The 10,765-nt window shown below is 40.6% G+C and overlaps 1 protein-coding gene across 1 annotated transcript; it reads right to left on the bottom strand.

Annotated features, from left to right (window-relative positions):
• Nucleotides 1-5,116: 5,116 nt before the first annotated feature.
• On the bottom strand, nucleotides 5,117-8,322 carry kctd12.1 (potassium channel tetramerisation domain containing 12.1). The gene has a single exon (XM_015056882.1). The coding sequence runs from the start codon at nucleotides 7,717-7,719 to the stop codon at nucleotides 6,859-6,861; it is 861 nt and encodes a 286-aa protein (XP_014912368.1). The 5' UTR covers nucleotides 7,720-8,322; the 3' UTR covers nucleotides 5,117-6,858.
• Between the last annotated feature and the right edge of the window lie 2,443 nt (nucleotides 8,323-10,765).

Genomic DNA, 10,765 nt, shown 5'->3' with positions numbered 1-10,765 from the left:
AAGTCCAACACAAACATCACTGATTAATTCAGGAGTCATTGAGATCTCATAATAAAGTCGCAGCGCTCTCGAAAGAGCAACTTAATGCATCCTGATTGGTGCTGAAGTCCAGTAATTGGTCTTTAGGGCAGCAATCAAATATGAGAAGCATAAAGGGGAGTCTGCCGCTGCCAGGTGCTGCCTCACATGAATGAAAAAATGAGCACGCCATTGAGCAAATAACACTCCGCTGATTGGCAATAACCCTCCGAATGCAGAGGAGACTCGACTGTGAGGCTTTGATGTGAGACGAGCAGCGCTGTATATGGGGAGGCTTTTACACAAATGCATGGCTGCTGCAGGAAGGACATTTTCTTTTTGATGGTCGTAATTTTCAAAAGGACCCAGCAGCCATGAAAGGTGGCAGGTTTAATGGCCGAGCGCGTGGATGGCATCTCGGCTCGGGTTATCAGGACGCGTTACGTTGATGTGGGGCCTGATGATCGCAAATTGTGGCATTGGCGAACGTCCAGCAGGGCCTGGACGCACACGAGATGGATTTTAATGCAACGTGTGCTTTTTTCAAATGTTAAAAAAAAATGCAAAATAAAAATGAGCACAAAGTGAATTCAGTTGTTTCAAACTCTGCAAGACGTCATGTTTTTGCTTCCTTATATGATGTTTTGCAGTCCTACACAATGCTCATGTGCAACTTTTTAAACTTCTATTTATTTGGATGCAACTCATAGGCATCCTTACACACGAGGTTTAATTTTAGATGCTGATCTACATTTTAAGCCTCTTACTTTTCAACCTAAAACACAATTAGCTTTGTAATTTTAAGAAAAACACTACAAGTAGACAATTTGATGGGGCCAATTTGGTTAACAGTTGTTGCACCTATGGCTGATTTGGTGGTGCAGTTGGAAGCATCGTTCCTTTGCAACATGAAGGTCTTGAGTTCAAATCCTGGCCTGGGGTCTCCCTGTGTTTTCTCTGGGTTACTCCAGCTTTGTCCCACTGTCCACACACACCCACTGTTTGGTTAATTTGTCTTTTTAAATTGTTAATAGTTAAGAGTGTGTGCATTCAATGGTAACTGTGTGTATGTGAACAAAACATGTATGTGTTTCTTTAGGATCAGGAAGTAATGTACAACAAGATGAATGTTAAATAGATATGGTTTCAATTTCTTTAAAATAATATTAAAATGAAATTATACAACTTCAGGGCATTTAGTGGGCTAAATGTAAAATAATAAAGACCAAAGAATGTGCCAAAACAATTTAGCTGCAGACTTTAAAGCAGCTTAAGGTCATAAAACATTACCCTAAGCTTTGAAAATCTCTCAGTTGACCGTTCAGTTTGTCATTGGAAAATGGAAAGATCCACCAAATTGCCATACAGGGCAAGGAGAACATTAATCAGAGACGCAGCGTTAGTCATCACTCTACACATCTCACCTTTATGGAAAAATGACAGGGAGATTGACACTGTTTAAAATAAAGCCATTTGAATTCCTATCTGCACTGGTCCATAAGCCATGTAGGGGAGGATCTGAGATTTTGCTGTTTACTGGTTCACTAGGTCTGCACATCACCCTAAAAACACACTATCCACACCTTAACCCTTGTGTGTGCGAGGACTGAGGCAAACGTAGAGGACTATGGAAAATGATACAAGTTTTACGTGTGTGGGGTCGGTTGGACCCCATTTCTTCATACAAGGGTTAAAACTTAGGGGAGGCAACATCGTGCTGTATGTCATGTCTTCAGCAGGGACATAAAAGCTGGTCAGGAAAGCCTGTGAAATACTGGAGGCTGGAAGAGAGGTTTACCCAAAGCATTACCCAAGAGCTGCAAGGGAAAAGCTTGGTTCACAGAATATCCATGTATGAAAATGACTTCGAAACAGTCGAGATTTAAATTTGTCTGAGAATCTACAACAAGCACATGATGGATGGATGGATGGATGGATGGATGGATGGATGGATGGATGGATGGATGGATGGATGGATGGATGGATGGATGGATGGAAGTCAATACAATAATTTGTGGAACACCATGAAATGCAAAAAAAAATGTCAAGGGATATTATCTTTTTTCCTGCTGAAGTTCAAGCAAAGTTTCTAATACTTTTCTAATTATTGTCCACCCTGCCTGTCGAGTCTGATTAGGTTAATTAGGTTAAACGTCTTTCTCGGTTTGCCGTGTCAAACTCTTTCCATATTTAACGATGGATTAAACATTGTTCTGTGAGATGTTCAGAGCTCCCTTCCTCAACCAGCGTATTATAATAATAATCAATGTTTTAGTTTCCAAGTCACTCTTCTTAATATAGTTTAGAAATAAATGCAGTGTCTCAAACAATTTCAACATTTACTTCATGGGTGATTTATCACCGCAGCACGGCAACGGAGGGCATTTTTAATTAAACTCATTTTGGTGTCTCTAGTTAAAGTAGTTTCTTGAGAGTTTAGAGAAATAAAAATTTATATGAGCAGAAAAAAGTTTTAAAAAAAAAGACCTAAATAAACTGATCAAGTTTAAAATGCTATGCAGGTGCCACACAATGACATCACAGATACACTATGCTTCAATAAATTCTCAAATTTTATTTTATTGACAGAACTGATGAATGAACAAGAACTAGCTCTAATGTTGTGACGGGGAATTTAGTACAGAATGTTTAGGTGGTGGATTATGAATCTACAAAAAACATGTCATCTTAAAATTACAAAATTAGAAGTAGTTCTTATTCAGGTTGACCTTGCATAGCGTATTCACGCTGGCCACCAGAAGTCCTTCGCTTTGTGTTTGGGAGATTCTGGGGCTTTGGACTTACCTTAGTTAGCTGCTCACACAGGGTGGTATCCTGGACACTGATTATTAGAGCAAATCGTTCATGTATGATTCATATAAAGCTTTGAGAAATGCTCTTGACCTTTTCTAACAATCTCTTTGAACAACTCTCAGCTCCAACAGGCCAATTATGTCACCAAGTCTGTGGACTTGGTAACATTTGTCGAGAGAGTTCTCGCCTACCGCAACTGATTCCAAAGACGCATATATAAAGATTTCATCCGTCGTTTCAATCACACAGGCTATACTTGTTTCTTTCCTTTTTCTTCCCATTTCACAATCAGTGACAACATGCAATGGAAATCACGCTCTATGGCTGAAATATGAAGCAAGTACCGCGGGACTGAATTTGCATGTGCCGCGACAGCTTGAACAATTTGTTCAGTTGTGAATGATAGTTCCCTGCACATGTTCAATTGGGTCCCAATCCACAGTCTCAGAGGAGACGAGTGTCACAGCGGCTGAGGTGCTCATAATATTTCATGAGTAAACATGGCCATGAGTCAGTTGTTTGCACGCAGAAGTCGATGACGGACTGGTGACTAATCGAGGGTGTTTCCAAGGAATAAATGTCGTGTAAAAGAAGCCAGTTCTAATAAATGGCAATGCTGTCCATTGTCTTGTGTGTCTCTGACGCTAAGGAAAAAAAAAGAAAGGATTAAAACTAGTTATTTATTTTTGAAGCATGAGCATTTCTCAAAGTAATACCTAGATTTTGTATAGGGAAGGGTTGTGAGAGTATACCTTATAATGTGCTTTTTTGTACACCGATATGTGTCTGCTAGCTCTCCGAGACTGATTTTTAAACGTAAGAACTGGGTACACAAGTTTGTTTGTTTTGTTTTTTTTTATTTTAGATTTTCCTCTAAGTCCACAGGGTCACATTTTCTTCGTACAGACTCAAATATATCAATGAATCCCCAGTGATATTTCATTAAATGTTTCTCAGCAAATTGCAACTCAAGCTCTTCTGGTGGAGCACCTAGTTTCAAAGCACCAGACCCACCCAACGTATCAGACTTAAGTGAATGAAATTTCTTCAGGAAGAGTTTAGGACCCGCAAAATCCCCAACTTACCATGAATGGAAAACTACTACACCACCAGTGTCACTGTCTGATGAAGACAGTTTCACATTGCCATGTTGTGAGTGTGTACCAATCAAGAAAAAAAAGTGTCTGCTCCAAACTCAACTCTTTTCAAGCTAGACTGAAACTTGCAGGCACCAACAAGGACTTGGCAAATGTCTTCTCTGGAAAGCCATTTGGATGATTTTGCCACACTGACACAAGGCATGTTTGAAGGAGTCAGTGGTAGGCTTTCAGACCGTAGAGCGCTGCACCGGCTCTTCTTTTACAAATTTTGAATTATGAAATTGCCTAAGGGTATAACGATTTTTGACCTAAAGTAAGGCTAAGCCAATACTGAGCTGCTGAATCTCACTAAATACATTTTAGTACAGAAACCTGTTGCTTTTGTTGTGGTTGTTGAGATGCCGACCACGTTGCTTTTGTCAAATGTGCAAAACATACATATGAAAATACAGTGTAGAGATTAAAAATGTAAATATTACTGAATTCACACAATTTCTACATGGTGGCTGAGAAAGACCTACAGTCTTTTTTAAATGATTTAGCCAAGAGATCATCTCTGCCGAGCCCCAAAGAGGGCCTGCTGTTCGTTCTCTAATCCCAGCCACATTTTGAAGGTGTAACAATCCATTTTCTGAGTCCGTTTCAAGCGAGAGCTGGCTGCGCTCTGGCCAATCACTGACTCTCCATTCATTCACAATCGCTGGCAGACGGCACCCTCCTATTTGTGTGCAGCTGGACCCTTTCATTATTTACACTTGAAATGATAATGGCATCATGTGTGCGCAGCTGCATTATTTGCATCCACACGCCATGCTGCCGAATTCGTGTGACAAAATAGGAGCGGCGCATCCTCCTGCAACATTTAAGTGCTAACAACATTCAGACGTGGAGGCTTTCTTCTCGTGCGGTTGAAAAGAAAACGGAGCACATCCAAGAAGCCAAACATGAAAGAGAGGAAAATGTTCAACTTAGGCCTTTAGGGTTTTCGAAAAGTGAAACAAATTTTCCCAGCGCCGTGCAGGGCTGAGATTTCCGGACAGGGCATGTCTCTCTTTTTGAGGCTGACTCTTTGATTCCCTGTGGAGTAGGGGTTTGAAATGAAGGGGGGGAGGGAGGTAAAATCCCACTAATTTTAACAGATAGTGCAGATTATAAGAGGAACATGATTGGCAAAGAGCTTGGAGTAAAAGAGAAGAAGGCTTTATTTAGGTCTGAACACTGTAACAAATATAGCAGACATTCCACGTATACATTTACGGTCACTGCAGCGGTAGAAACTGCTAGAAGACACTACAAAACTTGGGCAAACAAGTCAGCCCTGAATGTACATTGACACCGAATATTAATCTCCGCCTGTCAGCTCTCCTGGACATCAAATCAGTTCAGCGTTAAATCAGCTGGGACTATATGGCGATGAAGACGATGGCAGTTGCTTGTGCCATGCCACGCAGCACAAACACCAGGGCGCCTCCAGAAAGTTTTCGAAAGACTGCAGGGATGGTTGCATGTCATTTCTTCCAAGTCCTTGTCAAGTATCAAGTCTTTAAGGAGCAGGTCTGAGTCAAGTCTCAGGTTACTGAGGACCAAGACAAAACACAACGGGGGCAAGTCCAAATTAAGTCTCGAGTTTTCAAGAAGCAAGTCCAAATCATGCCTCAAGCTACGAAGGACTAAGTCTAAGTCAAAAGCTGTTGTTTTTCAGGAGCAATTTCAAATTAATGTCTAGTCTTGAGGGACAAGTCCAAGTCAAGCCTCAAGGGTTAACGATTAGAGGAGGTTCTCCACGTTACAATCCACGTCACAGAGTTCAATACCTGGTCATTGGCTGCATGGCTACCCGTTTCTCTCTGGCCTCTTTCCCATCTTCTGTCAACAAAGGCCACTAATGCCACACACACACAAAAATCCATGTCTCAAATCTTTTGCCATAAGTCTAATCTCGTTAATCTTTAAGTCCAAGTCAAGTTGCTATGGGGTAAGTCAAAGTGTCAAGTTGCTTGCCTCAAGTCCAAGATGAATCTTAATTATCCATTGACTCGTTCAACATTTTCACACCAGATGCATCTCATCTAATAGAAACACACAAAGATTTGTAAGCTTTACATTTTTGAGAAGATTCAATTCAACATGTAAGAAAAAATAATAAATACTGCTGTATTATTTATATATTTAAAAAAAAGGCAACATATTTACCTAAATAAGCAGTTATGTTCTATGAAAAATAGCAGAGAAAGATTAACATGATTTAACATTGAATTTCTGCACTAAATAAGTTAATACCTGTTGATCCCCTTGCTTGAAATGCTCTAGCTCGTTACGGTGTGTTATGTTGGGTTTGGAGGGCTTTCTTCTTACTTTGAGTGGGATTATTTTAAAAAAAAAAGAAGAAAAAAATAGTAGGAAACCCTCTTAAAAGCTTTGCTGTCAGGTCTAAACCATAATTTCCCATTTATGGAACAAATAACAAAACAAAGAGATTTGTTCATCTCTGTTTAAATGTTACAACTTGTGCTTTTCATTTTTGAAGAATCAGGAGTGCCTTTGTCGTTTCTAAGTTAAGGCCTGACATCATGTCACACAGAGTTTAGGTGAGAAACTAAAAACCCCACATGTTGTTTGGACACTGGAAAATGAACATTTTTAAGGATAACCACTCCCCCTCCCCCCCCCCTCCCATACTTTGGAGGCGCAACTGCTCATGTGATGCTCAGTTAACAAACTCAAATTGATTTTCTCCGTGAAATTCAGTTAGAACCGTGTCTAGAATCTATTTCCGAGCCGAGTAATCAGTTTTCTCTCTGCCTCTCGTTCCCTACCATTCAGAACAAGAACTTTTGAAAAAGACAGTCCTTTCTAGATTTTGTTTTGCTATGTACAGTTTTTTTTTGTTTGTTTGTTTTTTTACATCGAAATGGCACGAATGAGCTTATTCCCGACAGAAGACATATTCAGTGTAGCTTGTCCAGATCTTGTCCTCGTTTGGATCGTTGCTGGTGTAGGCGCAGGTACCCGTGGAGCTGCAGGCCACCATGTGAAAGCCCGCCTCTGTCAGCTTGTCAAACGCCTGCTCCAGAAAATTATACTTCAGGTAGTAGCGGGAGGTGTACCTCTCCGGGGGCCTGTCCGGGTCCCTGCTCTCGTTCAGCGTCTCTCCGAACACCTCTTTGGCCAGAGAGGTCTTCCCGCACACGGTGATGCGCGCCACCCTCCTGAACTTGGCGTCGGTCTGGATGTCCCTACCGATCGTGTAGGAGCCGCGGTATCCTACGGTGATGTACCCGGACTTTCTGGAGTCCAGAGACGGTGAGCGCATGGCCCCGCTGGCGGACAGGGCGTGCAACGGCTCCCCGGAGGAGGAGCAGCACTGCGCGCCGTCCTCCGTGTCGCTCTGGCTGATCTCCTCGCTAATCGAGTTGTCCTTACTCACCCGCGGGCTGAGGCGCTTAGCCAGGTCCCGCAGCAAGAAAAAGTCAGCCTCCCTCTGCAGGCGGCTCTTCTCCGGGAAGTAGTCCGGGAGGACCAAGTTCAGGTCTCTCAGGTAGTCGAGGATGTATCGGAACAGGAAGCCGTCCCTGTCCAAGAAGAAGCGCCCCTTGCTGTCTCTCGCCAGCTCCTTGGGGGACTTCTTGCTGAACATGTTCCACAGGAGCGAGTCCGGCACGGCGATCAGAGTTTTGTGCCTGGTCACGTACACCTGCCCGCCGACGTTCAGCTCGATGATCTCTGAAAACGGGGAGCCCGAGTCCCCGCAGCCGGACGCGGCGCGCTCCGTGTCGGCCAGTGCCATGTTCTCCGAGCCGCTCTGCGCTGCAGCAGGAGGATCAGTGGGAAGGAACAACGAGGTGCCAGCGGCGGCAGCCTGCTTATGAAGACTGGGCTTACCATGTGCGTGTGTGCGCGTACTCACAGGGGTGACTGATAAATTAACATTTAACTGTTGAGATGCTGCAGTGAGGGGCGCCTCCGCAGCTTCCTACTCCCGTTTTCTCGCTCGCCTCTCACACGCAAATACAAATACGGACCGACAAGCATGGAGAGGAGAGGATGAACGCAAATGGTATCCTCAGGTTTCAGGGGCGTTACCTCAGCGAGACACGGAGGGGCATTTCCCACTCCTTAAATTTTAAATAGAATATCTCAAAAAAATAAACTGTTAATTTATAAGTTATATAAATTCATTCACACAAAGTGGTGGATTTCAAGTACTAGCTGATACGTCAGTCTTATCCTCAGAAAAGTCATTTTCTCATATAAACTGGCTGTTCGCACACAGGGAGCTGTTTTCACACGTTAACAGAAGGTTAAGTGGAAGGAGAAACTCTTTCCACACGACAACCAGAAAAAAAATCTGAAGCAAATACGGCATTCGAGAGTTTATGGACAAATCAAATCGCATGTCTGGAGGGAGTGGGGCACAGAAAGTCACAGGAGGAGTCAAATCCAAAGTCAGTGCAGATGATGGTGATTGGATGCAGTATAAAACATGGACATATTTTAGGTCGATTTCTAAAGTAAAAAAGAAAGAAAGAAAGAAAGAAAGAAAGAAAGAAAGAAAGAAAGAAAGAAAGAAAGAAAGAAAGAAAGAAAGAAAGAAGAAGAAACATTTTTGTATTGCTTTTATGGATTACTGTAATTTTCTGAGAAACCGAATTTTAGGTTTTCTGTATCCGTAAGTCATACTTATCAAAGTTACTGGGAAAATACATTAATTATACCACTTACACTTTTTAAACTGGATAAGTTAGATAAATTAATGTTCCATCTGTATATTGATAATATATCTTAATATGAATTTCAGAAAGGAGAGTACAAGATCCAAGAAGTTGTTCCAAGACGTTTATTTATTTTATTTTATTTTTTATGACTGTATGCATTTTTCGATCTTAGCCTTTTGTCTGTCGCTCGCTCATGGCTTCACCCTTTCCGCTCCTTAAGTATCACAGCATGAAACTCCTGAACGCTCTCATGGCTCATTATGGTTCTCCATTTACGTCCGAGCCTCTCTTGATTATCTGAATAATCCAAGAAATGTCCAGAATCATTCCAACTGATATTTGTTACGCTAAGGCATCGGACATGAAACATGGAAAGAGCGACACCTATTGGCATGGAGATGGAAATGCAGCCACTGAACACAAATCCCAGCTCTTAAGAGCGGAGAAGCAAAACCAGGCAATGAAGGGAGGGCTTTCATCTAAGAAAAAAACAAATATATTATTATTCTTATTATATATCTATTATCTATAATATATATAATTTATTTGCACACAGTGATTTTTTTTTCCTGTTCATAATTGGTTGTTGCAAAATAATTGAACACATTTTAAGTTTCTTCCTCTAAGAGTGACCAGTTGTATAATCAAAAAATTCATATGTTCCTTGTCTCTGTTCCCTGTAGCAATAGCTGCGGTTTCACGTTGCACAATATGCTCAAATAAAGGCATTTAAAGGGTCAGAATCAGACCTTTTATAGATAGAAGTGTAGTTTCCCTGGGATAGGGAGAAAAGAAGCATGTATACCATGCCAATGAATTTGTTCTGCAAAATGATATTTAACGTGAGACAGGAAAGGGAAATGCATAAGATTTAGCTGAGGTTTGAAACCAAAGGAAGTCTTTGAGGAAGTTGCGGGACTGGATTGCTCAAAAGTGAAATAAAAATCCCTGCCAGCAGAGGACTGATGGCATGCTATCGTCAAACTGAATTTTCTCAGGTGTATTCAAGGCATAGAGGTAATAAATGACAATCTGAGCAGACCTTGGTTAGTCATTATGACAAACTCTATTTGGGACTCTTGTATTAAGACGGAGTTAGAATGAAACCACAAAGCCAACTGTAAATAAAATATGTTTAGAAGATAAATTTAAAATCTTGAATGCTTCCTTGCTGTGTCCCTGTGTTACAATTTGTATGGAAAACATAAATAATATTTTTTTTTTTTTACTTTTTGGAAATCTTCACAGGATGCTGCTTTCAATAATTGGGTGTTGCTGTTTTGAAACCATAACTTGTCATTTTTAAAGTTGCGTAATTTTCCTGTGCTTGATGTTAATTATACACCAAGTGCAGAAAATATTCACACGCCCCATTCATTAACGTCACATAACGAAAACTTTTAATATTGTCCCTTTTTTATGAGCAGTTGTCTGTTTTTCTAATTTCTTCATTTCCGTTTCTATCTGTTTGAAGTCAAACAATCTTTATCAGGTGACTGCGGGTCGGTGACTGGTTTAGACTCGTGACAAATTTTTCTGTACAGAACTTCCTATTTCAAAATACTGAATTTCCATTGTCTGTGCTCTACACAATACACAAGTATTGCGAAAGACAAGTCTTTTTATCCCAGGTTACGAGGCAGTACGAAAGGTCAAGCAGCTCTTTTTGAATCGATTACTTCTGCATGAAAGTCAGAAATAAACATTTGATTATTGTTTTGATTACAGGTAAGCTAGAGAATTATGTAAGGATAGAATGTTAAAAAGATCATTAATGTATTTAGATACAACTGAAAACAGATGGAGGTGCCAGCAACCCTCCCGACCCCACTAAGGGACAAGGGTGTAAAGAAAATGGATGGATGGAAAACAGATGGTTGCATTTATATTTCTCACTGACGCACAAAAGTGTTCCTGTTTTAGGCCTTAGGCCAGGTGGGATTAAGATATATAACATATGTAATTTAATATTATTTATTTTCACTAAGTGGCAGACTAATAAAATTTATATATATATATATATATATATATACATATATATATATATATATATATTTTTTTTTTTTTTTTTTTTTTTTTTTTTTTTTTTTTTTTTTTTTTTTTTTTTTTTTAAATTTT

The sequence above is a fragment of the Poecilia latipinna genome, unplaced genomic scaffold (genome assembly GCF_001443285.1).
Source record: "Poecilia latipinna isolate Pla-1442-1.1 unplaced genomic scaffold, P_latipinna-1.0 Scaffold60, whole genome shotgun sequence".
Lineage (NCBI taxonomy): Eukaryota > Metazoa > Chordata > Actinopteri > Cyprinodontiformes > Poeciliidae > Poecilia > Poecilia latipinna.
The sequence above is the reverse complement of the archived record's forward strand: the minus strand, read 5'-3'. Positions and strand labels throughout refer to the sequence as shown.

Coding starts and splice junctions, on each gene's coding strand:
- kctd12.1 (XM_015056882.1), bottom strand. CDS start 7,719: ATGGCACTGGCCGACACGGAGCGCGCCGCGTCCGGCTGCGGGGACTCG.